Here is a 17,394-nt window from a genome sequence, read left to right as displayed (position 1 = left end):
AAAGAAAAATGATAGCCGTGTAAAAAAGAAAGAATAGAGCCCTTCGCTGGCTGGCGGGATGATTCCCGCTGTAGAAGAAATCTTTGATGAAAGTGTCGTCTCCAAATTGTCGAGGATGGTGTGAGAAGTAAGTGGATGGCGTGCATCCTCTTCTATGCTTTCGAAGGGGACGGCGTCGAGTAGCTCCAGGCTCCATCCGCTCTTTGGGGCGCACATACAAGTAAAAATGTTGAGAGGACATTGTCGCTACATCTATCATGAATTATGCAAATCGTCTTCGTCTTTATACCTCGCCGGCGATGACGCTTCCGCTACCGACGCTGCCGCTCATATCCCAGTAGTTCCGTCCACTGCCAGCACTTCGTTTGCTTTTCTTCGTGCTGTGGCTTGCACAAGACGAGCTGCTTCTGATGGCTTGGCTGCGAACCGACGCTTGTTGGGTCAGGTGCTGACGGTAGAGTGTGTCTTTCCGCCGAATCTCGCGCGTTGTTGAAGAAGTCGGTAAGCGATCAGCTGTCCGGTTTACTAAAGGGTGGTGTTGCCGAATGATGGCGGCCCGCCGCGCGGAAATGGCCTCACTATCCGCTCCTGCCATTATCGAAGTATGGCTCGGCGAGGGACCTGTGATCGGCCGTGAAGACATGCTTGAGCGGCGAGAGAACCGCTTGACGAGGAAATTGAAAACCATTTTCACATCAAGCTCGCGCTCCCAGTACTCCCGTTCGCGCGCCAGATCTTCCGTTGCATTCGCCGTCGCAGCAGGCGGGGCACGTAAGGAATCTAATGGATCAACCTCTGGTTCTTCGTCAATTCCCCAGAGGGAGGCTTCGCTATACGTGTTTGCAGATTGCTGGGGGAAGGTGGGGGCAAAATGAGGTACGGCAGCTGAGTTTGTAGATGTCTGGGTGTCGTGTGTGGTGGGAATGTCGGTGCTGATCGATGATGTAAATGCTGTAGGGGTGAGTCCTGCGTACTCAGGGGCTTGTTGAGCAAGACGGTAGGTAGAAAATGCTCCTGGGTGTTCCGAGAGTTGAGATACTAATATACCGAGCTCACGAGCCACTCGCTCTAGAAGTCTTTGCTCCCATGGCTCACCAGCGAGTTCTTGTTCGTCAGCGTGGAGGGATACAGACGACACAGGCCGCATGCTGGATTCCTGTAAGGGGGTGGTTGCTGTTTCTTCAGGCAATGTCTCTCCAAAGATGACGGACAAAGTGTCTTCATCAAGGCCGATCAGGTCGCGGATTACTCTCCTAGTCAGTCGTTGCCAGAATGACAGGTTCTCGGTAGTCTCATCGGAAGATATGCTCTGGCCGTCGGAGACTGATGGGGCGACGCGAGATGCAGATTCGTCGGTCTCATGACGGGCACTCTCTGCGCGACTACGTGCTGCACTCACAACACTCATCCTCCGTCGTCGTCTTGTTTCTCTCTCAATTTCTTCTAGAAGTGCTTTACTTTGCTCCAACCGCCATTTCTCGATCCGCTGTCGTCGATCTTGTTCCTGGTGCAGCTCGTCTGCTTCTTCTAGTGCATCGAGACGTCGCTGGACACTTGATCGTCGACGCATGTGCCTTCTCCGTGGCGACGGCCTTTCGAATTGCCATAAATGGTCTTGCATATTCGCATCCGGCTGAAAGGTTCCGAGCCCGTCATGTGTAGGAAGGACGGTGTCACCACTCTGTTGTAGTCCGCTGGAGGGCTCTCCATGTTCCGAGGGTTCGTGGAACGCATGTAGCCCATCATCCAGACTGTCCAAGTCTTCCCCTTCTTCGGTTCCCTGACAAGTTATATCGTCCTCATCTTGTTCGGATCGTGCAGCAGTGTCAAGGGAGCCAAAGTCACTGAACCGCGACAGGCCAGCTGTGCGAGGGGTCCTTTCCGTGGACGTGGTATGCGTGCGTGCAGTCACCGATCCAGGGGAGAAAAGAACCCATTCTTGTGATTCTTCCAAGGTACGCTTCCTCTGGGGAGAAGAGGCGGCGCCGACTTCGGCAGGGGTTTCAGGTGTAGGTATAGATAGCTGGCGTGAAGGTTGTGGTCGATGATGTTGTCGAAAAGCCATGATGGAGGATTTCCGGCCTGAATGTGTGGAATCCCAATGGGCGTGGGGCGGTTGTTAGAAAAAGGTGTTTGGGAAGGGAGATATGCTTCCAAAGGAGCGGGGACCAAGGAAGCTCGAACGCGATCGATAAGGCGCGTATACTGAGATCTGGGGAAAAGGGAGGACCCGGCGGGTTGGCTTATCGATAGAGGTTGTTCATGGTTTGTGGTAGAGCATCTATTTCGTATGAAAGTACTGAACCTAAGCCCACTCCTTGAGAAAACCGTGAGGCCGTGGATAAAATGTTACGATGGCTGATGGGATGAGAAGGTGAGCGGGCGAGGAGTCGTGGACAATCGTAGTCGTGGGTAGTTGATGTCGATGCGGTCACTGGTACGGGCGCGCTAACCCAAAAGGAGAGAGGGGACGGGGGTCAGGTCACAAGAGCTTCTTCCACAGAGGAGAGGCGGCACGGAAGGTTGCGCGAGAGTTTAGGTGATCGTAACGGCGAACAACGGAATGCGTGGAAGAAAAAATTATTCAATAATGACTCAAAGTTCGTCTAAGATAGAGGAGGAGGGCGAGGAATCCTTCTTGTTCCAGATGTGGTCGTCCAGCTGCATACGTATCTATACGCAGGAGGAGGGCTGATGTTGCTCAACAGGCGGTGGACTGCAGGTCTGTTGGGATACACAGCATTGCATAACACCCACTACCTACCTACCTTAACTAGCACATATGCAATGTACTGTAGTAACTAATGGTCAGATAAGGCTGAGGGGGATAAGAGATAGATAGATACTGCGTGACTCCGTACTCCGTAGATTATTAGGTACACTTCATCCTTCGGTACGAAAGCAAGCATGCAAGCAAAGCAAGAATCCCGTCCTGTCAAACCAAGGCTTAGATACATAACTCGTAGTGGATGCTGTCGCGCTCATAGTCGAAGCCCGTAGCGGAACAAGGGAGGTCAGACGACAAATTTAGCCACCTTGCTTGTTGCTCTGTCTAAGAAACCAGGTCCAACAAGGGATCATCATCATCAACATCATCATCTCACACACCTTCCCCTGGTGCTTCAAAGCTCACGTCGTACAAAGAATATAGATTCAGCCTTAGATATAGAACCCCATGTCTGCACACCATCCACTCACTCAATGTCCGATACCGCCTCTTCTACAGGATCTCATCTTGCTCATACGAGCACCTCATAGTCATACTAGCGTGCAAAGCAAAGCAAAGCAAAGCCCAATCAACCCTCCGACACCTTCCTCCCATGCCCACGATCCCTCCCCTCGTACTTTCCTAGTCGGGCATCTCGCAATCCGTCCCGCCGATGATGAGAATGCACGACAGCGAAGACTCCTCCAACCTTGTCTCGTCTCGCGAAACCGGGTAGACAAAAAAAATTAATTAATCAATTCCTCGTTTTCTTCCAAACGTTAATCCTTCCTCTCCTTCCTTTCCTTCCCGGTCCCTCCGCCTCGTCCCGCCCCCCCTCCTCAAAAGAAATAGATCAATGATGGTGATCCTCCTCCCCCTTCCTCTCTCATACGTGGCGGCACAACGCCCAGCCCGGCGCCATCTCTGTCGATTACTGCGCAATTACAGGCTGATAACATCCCACCCACCGACCTACCCTAGCGTAGGGAGTGCGGACTTACGAGTAGCCTTGGTTGTGGGTGACAAAGGTAGCGTTGTAGGCTCGCCTTACTCTGCGGCATCTTAGCGGCACGCCGCATTTTGTGGAGTCTTTTTTTTAGGGGAACTGTGGTGGTCAGGTTCCTTTCACGAATGTTTCCTTTTCCAGTAGATCGTATTTTGGGATGAACGTGAGAACTTCTCGCAGGAGTTGTTTGGCGGTGATGCCACGCCGTGTGTTGCCGGCGAATAATGGCTCGAGTTGATTATGAGCGATCAATCGCAGGCCAGAAAAGTGGCCTTCTAGGCACTGCAAGTGGACAGGCACGCCGAATACGAGCGGTAGGTAAAGGCATTTTTAATTCACCATGAGTCTTGGTATCTCGAACGCTTTCAATCTTGGTGCGCAAACGTCAATGGATATATACAAGTACAAAGACTGCCCTCTCGTCGCCCCCCTGGTCCGTGGAATACCGTGCGCAAGAATAATATGCGTCTTCCAATGCAGCAAATCCATATGAACGCCATCATCTTTCGTATCACGCGCGTAATGAATGTTTGTGTGGGTGCTCTCGATCAACACCATGATATTCGCTTGGAATCGTCAGTCGTGTTCCCCTCAAGCGCATGACCATCAGGACGACCAAGCAACATTTCGGTCAATAGTGAAAGCCCATTTATTCCGGACCAACGAAACGAAGCCTGTCTTCCTCAGTCATCTCCTCGCCCTCGCCTAGCGATGGGAATCGTTTGATGCGATCTATCCTCGACGAAACCCTGTTCTTCTTGAGCAAGCATTCATTGTTGCCCTGGCAAATCTGTTTTCTGCCCAGATTCTTGAATCTAGGACCTAATGGCCCTGTAACGTAGTGGTACTGTCCGACAAATCTGTACTGTCGTGGATCGCTAAGTGGATAGAATTTGTCCCCCCAGCGGCCCTGGAAGTAGAACCACTCCACTGGCGCTTGAGGGGTCAGGCTGGAGCTACGGAGACGGTCTGCCTGATAGTCGTATGTATAGGCATACATATTCAAGGTTGGATCCCAGAGAGGCCCCCGATCGGTCACATCGTGAAGGATACCGCCGGGGAGCACATATGGATGCACACCAGCTGTTGCATACATGGCATGCGTTCCAGTAGCAGAAAATCCAACGGGCTGGAGTGGTGTTAGCAAGCCTATCCTTCCATCAAAGATGACAATACGTACTCGTTTCCCGATCTTCTCTATTGCGTCCCAAGTGTAAGCCTCTCCAAAGTTGTGCTCGCTGAAGAAGACTGCTTTCGGGATGCCATTGTGGAAACGAACCACAGTATGTTCCCAGTCGCCTACATGATTGCCGAATCTGACATTGAACACCGTGTTACCCAAGTTGTAGCTGTAGAAGAAGAACCAGAATGCATCGACAACACCATCCCCTTTCTCTACAACGATAAGTGTAGCGGGAGCATCACTGCGCCCGCCAACTACCTTCCGCCCTGTGCGACGGCGCAAGAGCTCTGGCTGCCAAATTTCGTCATGAATACTAGGCTTCGATTTTCGAGGAGGTTCTGTTGGTGCAGGACCAGTAGCAGTGGTGAGAGCAGTGTTCGATCGCACACCTCCTTTGTCTTTAGTATCCCCGATACCAGCATTCCACCACTCAGCATGCTCTCCTGCTACGTCTTCCAAGTAATCATTATCTGGAGATGCCGGGTCACCGCTGGTCCCTGGCAGATGGTCTGTTCCTTTGGGCGCACTTGGGATGTTCGTTTCACCTCCCAGCCAATCCGGGCGATCCTCAACATTATCATCGGACTGTAGGTAGACAAATCGGCCCCATTTATTCAAGTCATTTAGATTGGTCAGATTTGGATGATCAGACGAGGCTTGTAAGGGGGTATAGTTGAGATGGGGTGTTGTGTGAATGAGATGCTCTGCAATGTCGCACGGCCAGAATTGTTCTCCGGAGTAAAGATAGATATATGGTGCATGGTCCGTGACGTATTTGGGAATCTCACGAAGGACATGTTCGTCATCAGACCAATCCTCAGGTCGAGCATTATGGGCAGAATTCCAGAATTCGCTGAGGTCTATCTTGTGCTGGTCATCATAGTCGCTTGTCCGGGACTTTGCATCCGTTGTTTCTTTCCCCCAATTCGACCATCTCGATTCGTCAAGATGTGAGAGTCCGCAGAATCCGAACCACGTGCAGACTTTCCTGTCAACCCAAGAATTTGACGATGCTACCCATTCTTGTTCGTCCGCTCTTTCTGATGATGGTGTTATTCTTGAAAACAAGAAGTTCTGGTATAATTGGGAGTAGCTGAATAAGCCGAAGAATGTTCCAGCTGCGGCAATAGCAGGTTTCCTGCCCTTCATTTGTGCGTCCTGAACGTCCGGTGGCCGGTCAACGGAAACGAGCGACGGTGTAGGAATCGGGTCATATGAGATATGCTTGTTATGAATGTCTACCACGAAGGTGGAGGTGGGTGTAGCGACCGGCGCACTGGAGGGTACTTGGGTATATATCGGAGTGGGTGTAGGTAGGATCGCAGAGGCAGGAGAAGAATATATCGAAGGCAGGAACCCTGCGAGAGGCACCTGGCCACCTCCATATTGCGGGTAAGGCACAATAGACACTGTCACTGGCAGGTTAGCTTGTGACTAATGATGAGCGGAAGACGTCGAAGAATACAACGAGTTGGGACAAGATATTCCGGAAAGGGACGGGAGCTGACAAAAGTCTGCTGGTAAACCCGCATGTCCGGAGACAAATCCCATCATGGAGCGAAATTGTGCAAATCCAATGACGCCGCAACCCAGGTCTGATTGCAATATCGGCGGAGACTTTGGTACGGTAGCTCAGAAGCAGGGCCTAAGAGATTCTTTGGGGAATGCCCCTGGAACCTCGCGGAACGTCCAGGTCGAGGAAAGGATAAGACGGCAGCTCCAGCATTGGAAGCAGCGGCGGAAAGGGCGGAGAGAATGCATGATGATTTGGGTTGAAGGTGAGCCGGAGGTAGGCGGAAGTTGACTCACTGTTGATTACAGCACACTTTCTGGCTCCTCCACGACCCACTTTACAGTCCTATATTGCAGCTTATAAGCATCGAGCTCACCAGAAGCTGGTTGTCAAAGATGATGGGATGAGGGTTGAGCTGGTCGAACAATTGAGAGAGCAGATGGAGAACACCGAGCGAACAGGGCACGGTAGCGCTGGTAACCCCCGCAGAGCTGTCGGTATCGATAACGCGACACAGACCGTCTGCTACACTAGTACTTAGGTAGGGTTGGAACAGGAGTCTATCGGTGATTTGAAGATTGATTGATGACTTGATTGCAGTGTTGATGAATGGTAGATACTTGGAAGTTGAAAGACGTTTCGCGACTTGTCAGTCGTCACACAATTCGATCTGCAGGTCGTACTGGGATGATGATGCGCGAGAAGCATCAAAAGCCGGTCCCGGTCCCGCTAGACCTATTCCAGAAAATGCCCGACTGTGAACTACCGTTACCAGTAAGTACTGTGTACATACAATACTCATAGGTACTTGCTGGTTTTGTATGATAGTCCTACAGATTGTTATCACTTCACAACCAGAAAATCTTAGTTGATTGTCAAGTCAAGTCAGCTCCAATGTCCACATCGCTATCGCCTACCGAGCGCCTGGGCAGAGCTTTTCCTCCGCTTGGTAGCGACTTTTGAATTGTTCTTTGATTACCACTAATAGTTAGATATCGGGTGGTCGATTTCCGGTACTACATCATGGAGGTTTAGGTCCCGAGAAGCCAAGGCTGCAAGGCCCCACCCAAAATAGACAAAATGCTTCAACTTTCCATATGCCATGCCACACTACATCAAATCATCACAGCTTCCATTTCACTTTCACCACCACCACCGAGACTATGTCTGTCGAACAAGAAGATGAATGGGAGTACGAGTATGATGCTGAAGATACTGAGGACTTTTATGTAACGTTAGACCTTTCCAACATCCACAGCAACACAGGTGCGAAAAACATGGCGCAGCATGCGCCTGTAGGGAACCCACAATCTCTTGGAAATCGACTCCGAGTATCAAATACTCATACTGGCGATGGAAGCACCCCAGAACATCCCACGGAACCTTCAAGTATTGATCCCGTTGGGGAAATACAGATCACAGACATACATACCCAAACCCCGCTAATGATGTACAATGGCCAATTGCTGAGCTGTCACTGGGCGTCTACAATAGGAACAGATTTATTCTTTGCAAGGCCGAACGATAATGGGCTACCCAGTGAGGGCCCTCTTCGATCCTTACCGTCCGTTGACTTAGTAGGCATTGGGTCGGCCAAACTGATGGCAAAAGCGGCAAGACTGCAGCCACGAGATGAGTTGCTGGAAAGGCCACAAGACAAGGGAGAGGTGCAGCACAATGAGCCATCAGTGACATCTTCGCCTTCACCTGGAAAGCCAAAGGCTCCCTCAAACTTTTTAACAAGACTTAATGAGGCAAAGGCAAAAAGAGGCGAAAAAACCAGGCTCGTTATCCTGGACAATCCTCAAGGTTCGCGGCTCTCTGCACAACAAGCTTCCGGTCCTGTGAAGCCCTCTTCTCGAACTTCCGGAGATGTTGTGACCGATTCTTCAACTACCACAGTCATGGGTGATGCTCATTGATGAGCGAATACTTGCTTGTGCAGGCTATGCTACCTCTGGAGCTTTATTTCGCAGATCACTCTCCAGGCACGTCTTTTGTCGGTGAATTACCAACAGATGTCGTGACACCTCGGTGTTTGTCTGTTTGCAATTTCCTTTTCGACGAACTGGTCCTTCTAGGAAGGTACTGCACACATGCAACCAACTTATGGATCTCATACCAGCGAAAATGTTCTAGAGTCATGACCTACACTCTCTTCGGCTCCATTCTAGCTCCTCTATCCTCAACTGCACATCCCAGTGCCCGTTTCTATATCAACTGCAACGGTCGGCAATTATCCGGCCGACCGTTATGTCAACAAACACCGACGAGACCTGCCTCAAACTAGATCTTGACGATGGAATCGACTCGCCTAACGGACGGACTGTTTATCGGCACGAATCTAATAGCCTGGGCCTGTTCGATCTAGAGGAGATGCAGGACAGGCCACCCGGATCCATTGACTACTACAAATTCTACTGCAGCAAGGAAGATTGCAGCTCGGAGCAGAACCATAGGGTGGCCTTGGATGAGATCACAAATTGGTTCGAGGGGATTCATGGAGGACATCGGCTTGACCGGGGACGATCGCCTACTGTTGGTGGGATTCGGTATGATACACAATATAGGCTCACAGATCATAGCGAACACCCTCTGCGATTGTCAGATCATCTAGATCTCTCTTGGCCGGCGATTTCGTGACAAATACTGCAACATCGTCAGACGAATTCCTTTATCTACATACCTTACGCCTCCTCGCATGTTGCTATACAATTTCGCCAGCCTCCAGTGCCGTTAGTCTTCCGATATACGAACAAAAAACGGAGCCAGTCCTGATAAGTTCCCTGCGGCTTCATTCCCATTATCAGTTTGCTCCAGCCTCAGGCCATCATCCTCGTGATACTTCAGAAACTCCACCTTGGCCAGATCTATATACGGGACCATCCCTTGAAACCAGGCTTGCTGAACATGTCAGCCGTCAGCGCCGCGGTAGAAAGGCAAGTCTTGCACTGGAGGGTACCACAAACCAGGGTCAAAGCGGTCTGCAAATGTCCAGCATCGAACCCAGCTCACTCGGAACAGAGACCAGAGGTGAAGAGACTCAACATGATCCTATTTTATCAAGGCTTTCATGTGATGTGCGGAAAGAACGTCACCCCTGGGAATACCACTGGGGTGATAGTTCGCCGCTGGATCATGAATCAGGAATATCCTCATCCAAGCGGCCCAGACTACGAAGAAGGCTAGTACATACAACTGCATCCCCCGAACTTACGAGACAAGACCACTTTGCAGTCAGTTCAAACTGTAAAAGGCGAGGCCTTGGTGGTCGCTTCGCTCAACGCCTACACGCCATTCGCGCCCTTCGAGCCCCCAGGTCGAAGGACCGATCCCTTGATCACGAGCGAGATGGAAAGCCCCGTGTCTCTCAAGCATCACCAAAGAGAGACTTTTTCTCCCATTATATGAAAAAAATTGCGAATACGACAACCAAACGTGTTGACAGACCCTGCAATTCTATCGTTGAGACTGAGAGTCAAGAGACCAGCCACGATCTTCCCAGTGAACCGCGAAGCGACTGCGTAGTGCCTGAGATACATCAGATCTCACCAACAACGATAGATCAAAGCTCGGTTGACCAGGGATCTACACTAGTTGGCAAGATCGATGGCAATACACGGCTCGCACCACAGCACAGTTGGACCCTCCCCCACGACGTACCATTCCCCCAAGTCGCTGCATCTGGAAGCGTCGATCGAACATTTGAGGATAACGGGTATGATACGGTGTCCTTAGGATCCCAAGATGAGGGACAAGACGCGTCAAGTGAGAGCAGTAGGGCAAATGGCGGCAATGGCGGCAGTAAGGGAAATCATCATGTCCGCCGCTCAGAAACCATTGGTGGTGGCGATGCGATTGATGATGACAACTGGTCTGAAGACAGTGTTCAGAAATTTGCGAAGAGGAGAAGCACAGTCTCTCGAGAAGTGGCCATGGGACCTGAAGCAGCGCGTAAGTTACATTGGAGATTGAATGGGTGATGCAAGCACCAGCATCATCTAAACAATTTCTTTCGGATTCTAGGATTTTGTATAAACCACGCAAGGAAAGCAGCATCACCGTGTCCCAGAATAGGGCTATTCATACTACCCTAAACAACAATACAACCTTAATTCAATCGTATCGAATCTCAGGTTTTGGTTCTATATTCTGTACCGAGTCGCTTTTGCAGCTAGACCAATCACATGATACCAGGATTAGCGTTATGCACATATCACGTGAGCTGTAAGCTGCGGGTAGCTGCACTTATGTAATCGCTTCGCCAAGATCTTGCTCTCTCAATCTCAAAAAAATTCTGCCCTAACCACAGAATTCTTCTAAAATACCAAACCGCCAACAACGCCTATTTACACTTACGAACAATTCGAAACCTGCCTTCAAGATGTCCGAATCAGCAGCCTGGCCCATTGCCGACGAAGCTCTGTCGCAGCAGCTCCTCGATCTGGTGCAGCAAGCAAGCCATTACAAGCAAATGCGCAAGGGCGCCAATGAAGGTAAGGTCGTTCCTACCGCAAGACACATTCGTCTCTAATACCATCGCAGCTACGAAAGCTCTGAACCGTGGTATTGCCGAGCTCATCGTCCTCGCAGCCGACACCTCCCCTCTCGCTATCCTTCTTCACCTTCCCCTCCTGTGCGAAGATAAGAACGTACCATTCGTGTACGTCAAGAGCAAGGCTGCGCTTGGACGCGCCTGCGGCGTCAGCCGACCGGTCATCGCGGCAAGCATCACGACGAACGAGGCGAGTGATTTGGCAGGACAGATTAAGAGCATAAGGGACGCCGTTGAGAGGCTCGCGATCTGAGCATGTACCGAAGTAGGACAACAAAAACACCGGTGTAATTCCAACGAGGAGCCGAGGCACTACAGACGATGAAGGAAATTTAAAGATAATTATCCCAAGTCTGCCCATGTAATGAAGAAACCACCAAAAGACCGGCTCATCGAAGAAAGTGTTACTGACAAGGCGTTACCGAGGGATTTGCGATTGGCATGGCGTTAGTGAGGATATTGCGACTGTGTAGTCGGAGACCGATTGGCCTGTACCCACGTTACACAATTCTGTCTATCCTCTTGTTTCTTCTCTTCACAGCAAAGGATACGATGGTCTAGGCAACGAACGTTTTTGATCGGATGGTACCAACAATACTGCGTTCACCTGGTTCGTGTGACCTCGCTCTTCAAAGCGCCAAACTTTGAAGCTAGGAAGCTATCGATATCAAAATGTTGAAAACTAAATACCATTGACGGATCCTGTTCAGGCATAAAGCCTTTGCTTGTGAATTTCTCTAGCATTATTGTGATCCCGGCGCGTCGACTTGTCCGTCACTGTGTTGCAAACTCTACCTCTAGCAGTCATACTCAAGCACCCAATTGCTTTTCGTCCTCTCCTCATTTCCAGCAACTCCGGTTCTCATGAGCAGTTTCCCCAATTTCTAAGACTACTACGGCATATAGCAATTTCACACGCACGCAAACGAAGAACATCGACGAGCCGCATCTGCTATTCCGTTCGAAAGCTTCTCCGCAATGTATAACTGCACTGCCGCGCCAGCCATACAGCACCATACCAACTAGCCATCTTCACGTAAACCCATGAGCAAAAGGCAGATTCACGCGGTGCTCCGGAGCTCCACCTAGCTCTAGAACCTACACTAAAGACGATTATACACCATCTCTAAACTCTTCTAATATCATGAATGCGCACTTGATTTGGCGTCAAAGTCAGAGCTAGAACAATATATTGGAACACCCGATTACAGACACTTTGCATGCATGATTTTCGAGATCAGGAGAGACACTGATCAATTGTGGTAAGTCATAGGTCGATTGCTCATAGAGTTGGGGTAGATACAGGTTCGACAATCAGAACACGGAATTCGAATTAGGAATTCAGTTGCAACGTATGCCTGAACAATGTGAGTGAATATCCTTTGGCGGACACCAGAACTGGGACGTTTATTTTAGACAGCTCTGACCTTTTTGTTGAGCAAAGGGAGGAAACATGATTTGACGTCGCATGCAGGAGTAGCCAGATGTCTTTCGGTTTTTGCAAGAATGAGAGCACGACTTCCGACTTGCATGCATATGGCGCCTATGGCGCGTTTGCCATTTGGAAAACATCCTGTGGCACATCCTGGCTTTACTGTTCTGAACTGCAGTGTCGCTGGAGATTGTGAATTGGTGGAGAACGGGTGACGTGAGACACTGAAAGACTGATCCAGTACCTTTCATTGCTCAAGCATAATGAGGCATGATTAGCAAAGCGGAAATGCACAGTGGAGAGGCGCTGACTATGTGGATAACATTAGCAATGTGTGATGGCCCGCGACGAAGGTACTACGAGCTTGTAATCGAGCTTGCAATCGGGATAATGCTACGCCAATTCCACCACCTGCATGCATGTGCCGTACATGTAAACTCTCCCGCAGATTATAGGAACTTCATGTCTCCGCTCAATGCACGATAATGTGATGAGCCAACTTCATATCGCTTTGCGGCCTCGGAAGCATCATCGCCATTCTTTCTGACCTTTCTTCAACGTGAGGTAACGCCAAGATCAGGATGTGAACGAGACATGTGGGTACCAGCATCTACCAGCGTCTATCGAAGCTGCACCGGCAGTCCGAAGCATGGATTGACATAATGCACACACGAGTACCCTGTACAACCAAGGACCCACAGGCAATCGGAAGCAGTTCCGACATCCTTTAGCCACCATCCAAAAATGGATGTTAGCGTCGCGATCCCATCTAGAGCATCAGAGATGCTACGGGGAGAGTAGTAAATGACCAAAAGAAATGAAAGAGAATGCTACTGGCATATTTCTTGAGTGCCCCTTCCGAACGACACACACTCTAATCTATATGGGGACTTGAGCAAGTGCACTAGATTGAACCGAACAGGTTGTTGACTTTGAATGCAGGATTGAAAGGCTTGGACATAGACGCAGTCAATCGGTATGGCACGATTAGGACTACGCCTACAGCGGCAAATAACTCGATGACCACGGCTCCGATGAAGGTGCACCGTTAGTTGTTGACGTCGAAGGGAGGAAAACTATCAATGGACCATCCAACAAGCAGCGAAGCCGCTTTGTGACTCCCCCCTTAATGCGGTGATCAAATTAGCAGGCTGATGTTCATCAAAAGGGACCCACAAGCTCGTCAATATTCGCATTGAAGGCCAAGGACCGGCCACATGCCAATGATGCCATCAACAGCTGTTGTACTCGCTGCAGTCACAGTACCTCAGACCGGCGAGAAAAGATGAACACGGAGGTCAAAAACGCCATCGTAGCATTGAACCACACCGATATCCGTCAAACTTCATTGAAGCTGTGAAAGGGAAATGATGTCTCCTTCAAACAGGACTTGGCGACCTACCACAAGAGCTGGAGTCGGTATCGAAGCAACAAGGGTGAATGGACTTTTAGCAGCAATGCCGCACCAGCTGCCGCTTTTGACTACATACTAACTATAGCATCGATGCACACCTACTTCTAAGGAAGCACGTACATGGAGATCGGAGTCTGCCGCCGGCGGAAGAGTCTTGAACATAAACATCAACTGAGGTTGGCTGTTTTTCATAGCTACTCATCTAATGTCCTACTGAGCAACGACTAGCGTAGGACATCATCAGTACCTCGCTTCACATCTCCCAATGTTGGTTTACGGGGCCACTGTTTATGTTGAGACCACGTATCTGATCGAGTTACTCAAAACTTTGCTTCTGCTTCCCGGCACTTGGAGCCATATTGGACAATCTACCGAGGCACGTAACAGACGGAATGATGAATGCTTCCTTGGCCCCTGCAAGGGTGTTATCATTCAATGGGTGGTAAGCTCCCGTACTGTCTTTGACACAGATGGACTCTAATGCTCCTATGGTCGGACGCTCTAGTCTTTAGATTTGAGGACGATGGCTTCTGGCCTTTTTGAGCCCGGCCGCGTTCATGCCACATCGCAACAACAGAAAAGTCTTTCATATCAATCAATACCAGACTTGTTATTCACATGCTATCAATCTTTGTCCTTACTTGTTCGGCAATACTTGGCAAGCCCTATCTCGCCTTCCTTCCCGTCCGACCAAAGGAGGTTGGAGCCCTCATGAGAACGAGGCATGCAATTGGTTTCAGACGGTTTGTTAAGCCAATTCTGGGTGAATGGAAACAATACAGCATGAACAAAAGGCAGCCGCCTGCTAGTGAGACTTTGGCGCGGTCGAGACGTCTCTTAAGGTGAGCCATCAACCATCAGGCGACAATTCTGTTATCCGAGATTGCGGGGTGGGAAGCGAGAGCAAAGAACGACTCGGGTATGGCGCGAACCCAACGTTGTCGAGCCACAGCGCCGCAAACTGCCATTGGTCAGTCAGTGACATCCCGGCGCCGCGGACTGCTATTGAACATTCAGTGATATTGTTCCCCCATGGTTCGTCAACAATTGGTTCAATTCATTTGCTAAGAGGCATAGAGGTGCGATGATGGTTTCCGCTGTGCCAGATATGGCGGCGTTCAGATTCTCTGCGGTGAACTAGCGTGCTGATAAACCCATTTTATATATAAGTCGTGTGTTGGAAACCGGTTCTAAGAAGTGCAAATGATCCTCGTCCCTTCCTCTTTTACCCCGATTCAGAGCTACGACGAATACTTCAATACTTCACTTTACTGCCATCTCCAAGCCTGACAGAATGTCTGACTGTGACAAAGGTCCTCGAGACGAAGAAGCCTTGCGTCCTACCCCAAAGTACCGTTGTAAAGTTCCAGCACCGGCGGAGGACCTAAAATACTATGTACAGGGTTTGTTCCACCCTGTGTATATTGGAGAAGTGTACAAGGAAGGTAGATACAGAATTGAGCAGAAGCTTGCCTTTAGTAGTACTTGTACTATATGGGGAGCAAGAGATCTTCAGTACTAAGTCCCCTTCCATCTCTTAACCATTCGAATTACTCAAACTCGATAGTACCAACAAATTCGTGGCTTTGAAGGTGCTAGCAACAAATAAGTCGCAGGATTCCAAGGAACTTCGCATCTTACAAAGGCTTCGCGATAGCAATCTAGATCATCCGGGGCGTCGACATGTCCTTCGATTTTTTGACCATTTCTTTCACGATGGCGTCAATGGTCGCCACTTATTCCTAGTTACCGAAGCGTTAGGAGAAACGATATGTGAATGGTCTTACGCAAGCGAGTTAGGCTCCATCAATATATTTAGACGTCTTTGGTCATACTGATATAGTCACAGCTACTCTCCCGCTGAGGGTAATACCTGTCGCCCTTTACTCAAGGAACTCCTTCTTGCAGTAGACTTCTTGCACAAATGTCATGTTGTTCACGGCGGTTAGTGAAATAGTACAATAACTCATCATACGTATTGGGCTGAACTCTCCCTAGATCTGAATAACCAGAATATAATGTTTCCCATCTCTCGTTTCGATTCTTTTGACGAGCCGGTCATTGGCAAGGTCACCAGAGATGATGGAGCACCTGTAGAAAAGGGTATTCCAGAGTACCTAGTCGGAAAAGCTCACACCAATACGGATTTAAATAATCCGAGAGAAGAAGACGAGTGTGGTTTTGATATGAAGATTATAGATTTTTCATCCTGTGAGTATCATCGATGCTGAATAAGGAATAAGAATCGCATGCTCATGTTATGTATCATATAGCGTTCTTCGACGACGAGTACCCTACCTCGATTATTGTCACGAGATGCCTTACCCCACCCGAGATGATCTTCCAGAAACCCTTGACAAAGGCAATAGATATATGGCAAGTTGCCTGCATTGTGAGTGTATGCTGCATGGAACATCTGCGGGTCCTTGTCTGATGTACTTCCCTCCTTTACTAGACATTCTGGGCGGTGGCGTCGCCTTCAGATCTCTTCGATTATTGGGGTGACAGCCGTGAACTCATACCTCAGATCTACAAAATTATCGGCGAGTCATCTGCTAATTGGCTCTTGGTTTCATTGATGGAAGGCGTCCAGGACAAGATCTGGGCAACCAGTCCAGGACCTATTGGTAAGTCATTCCCGCCTAAACTTTTGACAATGAATGACTGTTAGTAGGTATCGAAAAATCCAAAGGCCTGAATTTAGAGAGGCTTATACAAGAGATAGTCTATTACCCGGATGAAACCCGTGATAACGCTTGGAAACAAACAGAAGCAAATCTCAAGAGAATGAAAGACAGAGTGCATAAAGAACTTGAAAGAAAGACGAAGGAAGAACTTGAAAGCAAAACGCAGAAGGAACTTGAAAGCAAAACGCAGAAGGAACTTGAAAGCAAAACGCAGGAGGAACTTCAAAGAAAAACGCAGGAGGAACTTGAAAGAAAGATGGAGGAAGAACTTGAAAGAAAGAAGGAGGCAGAATGTATAAGAAAGATGGAGGAAAAACTTGACAGAGAGAAAAAGGAAGCTTCCTTGTACATTCCTCTCAGAGAAATACCCGAGGTAGAGAAGTACGTAAAGGATTTCGGGAGGTTTCTTCGGAGGATGCTTGTGGTAGACCCGGAACAACGTCCAACGGCAGAGGAACTTCTAACGGATGATTTCGTTGGGGAGGTCTACGATTCCTTCCCGTACTCGGAGTCTTCATCTAACCGCGAGTGATTCAGGATAGGAAAGCCGGCGTACACCCTGAACAAACACTCCGCACTGAGGGCTCTTTATTCACTGTTCAATCTCGCTACATTCTACAATCACTTTCATAGTCCATTACAACCACTGCTAAGGCTTTCTTCACTCTGTACCAAACTTCTGCCTTGAAAGGGTGATACATTCTACAATCACTTCCATACTCCATGACGACCACTGCTAAGGTTTTCTTCGCTCTGTACCAAACTTCTGCCTTGAAGGGCGCTACATTCTACAATCACCCCCATAGTCCATTACAATCACTGCTAAGGCTTTCTTCACCCTATACCAAACTTCTACCTCGAAGGGCGCTACAATCACCGCTTATGGCGCTCTTCACT

The 17,394-nt window shown here is 49.2% G+C and overlaps 6 protein-coding genes across 6 annotated transcripts; 4 read left to right on the top strand and 2 right to left on the bottom strand.

The window, feature by feature from the left end:
* Positions 1–283: 283 nt before the first annotated feature.
* Positions 284–2,065, bottom strand: BU24DRAFT_353348 (uncharacterized protein; the record flags this gene model as incomplete). The annotated part of the gene is made up of 2 exons (XM_033523775.1): positions 284–1,357; positions 1,403–2,065. The coding sequence occupies 2 exons, from the start codon at positions 2,063–2,065 to the stop codon at positions 284–286; spliced, it is 1,737 nt and encodes a 578-aa protein (XP_033380654.1).
* A 2,297-nt stretch (positions 2,066–4,362) lies between these two features.
* Positions 4,363–6,045, bottom strand: BU24DRAFT_352687 (uncharacterized protein; the record flags this gene model as incomplete). Its single annotated transcript, XM_033523743.1, has 2 exons — positions 4,363–4,842; positions 4,894–6,045. 2 exons carry the CDS (start codon positions 6,043–6,045, stop codon positions 4,363–4,365), a joined length of 1,632 nt encoding a protein of 543 aa, XP_033380653.1.
* Positions 6,046–7,572: 1,527 nt separating this feature from the next.
* On the top strand, positions 7,573–8,331 carry BU24DRAFT_435682 (uncharacterized protein; the record flags this gene model as incomplete). The annotated part of the gene is made up of 1 exon (XM_033530112.1): positions 7,573–8,331. The coding sequence occupies one exon, from the start codon at positions 7,573–7,575 to the stop codon at positions 8,329–8,331; it is 759 nt and encodes a 252-aa protein (XP_033380652.1).
* Positions 8,332–8,662: 331 nt separating this feature from the next.
* BU24DRAFT_465862 (uncharacterized protein) lies at positions 8,663–10,392 on the top strand (the record flags this gene model as incomplete). Its single annotated transcript, XM_033532314.1, has 2 exons — positions 8,663–8,961; positions 9,327–10,392. 2 exons carry the CDS (start codon positions 8,663–8,665, stop codon positions 10,390–10,392), a joined length of 1,365 nt encoding a protein of 454 aa, XP_033380651.1.
* A 401-nt stretch (positions 10,393–10,793) lies between these two features.
* Positions 10,794–11,217, top strand: BU24DRAFT_412816 (ribosomal protein-like protein L7Ae; the record flags this gene model as incomplete). The annotated part of the gene is made up of 2 exons (XM_033526129.1): positions 10,794–10,905; positions 10,955–11,217. 2 exons carry the CDS (start codon positions 10,794–10,796, stop codon positions 11,215–11,217), a joined length of 375 nt encoding a protein of 124 aa, XP_033380650.1.
* A 3,804-nt stretch (positions 11,218–15,021) lies between these two features.
* Positions 15,022–17,051, top strand: BU24DRAFT_495354 (kinase-like protein). Its single transcript, XM_033534119.1, has 7 exons — positions 15,022–15,325; positions 15,378–15,605; positions 15,660–15,754; positions 15,809–16,021; positions 16,084–16,202; positions 16,266–16,437; positions 16,485–17,051. The coding sequence occupies exons 1-7, from the start codon at positions 15,105–15,107 to the stop codon at positions 17,027–17,029; spliced, it is 1,593 nt and encodes a 530-aa protein (XP_033380649.1). The 5' UTR covers positions 15,022–15,104; the 3' UTR covers positions 17,030–17,051.
* Positions 17,052–17,394: the final 343 nt, after the last annotated feature.

The sequence above is a fragment of the Aaosphaeria arxii genome (assembly GCF_010015735.1).
Source record: "Aaosphaeria arxii CBS 175.79 unplaced genomic scaffold BU24scaffold_8, whole genome shotgun sequence".
Taxonomy (NCBI): domain Eukaryota; kingdom Fungi; phylum Ascomycota; class Dothideomycetes; order Pleosporales; genus Aaosphaeria; species Aaosphaeria arxii.
Note: the sequence above shows the minus strand (reverse complement) of the source record. Positions and strands in the feature narration are given on the sequence as shown.

What these genes read in the sequence shown, in the direction of transcription:
- BU24DRAFT_495354 (XM_033534119.1), top strand. Translation starts at nt 15,105, where the DNA reads ATGTCTGACTGTGACAAAGGTCCTCGAGACGAAGAAGCCTTGCGTCCT. An exon ending in GAATGGTCTTACGCAAGCGA is followed by an intron (nt 15,606 to 15,659) that starts GTTAGGCTCCAT and finishes ATATAGTCACAG; the next exon opens with CTACTCTCCCGCTGAGGGTA. An exon ending in ATGTCATGTTGTTCACGGCG is followed by an intron (nt 15,755 to 15,808) that starts GTTAGTGAAATA and finishes AACTCTCCCTAG; the next exon opens with ATCTGAATAACCAGAATATA.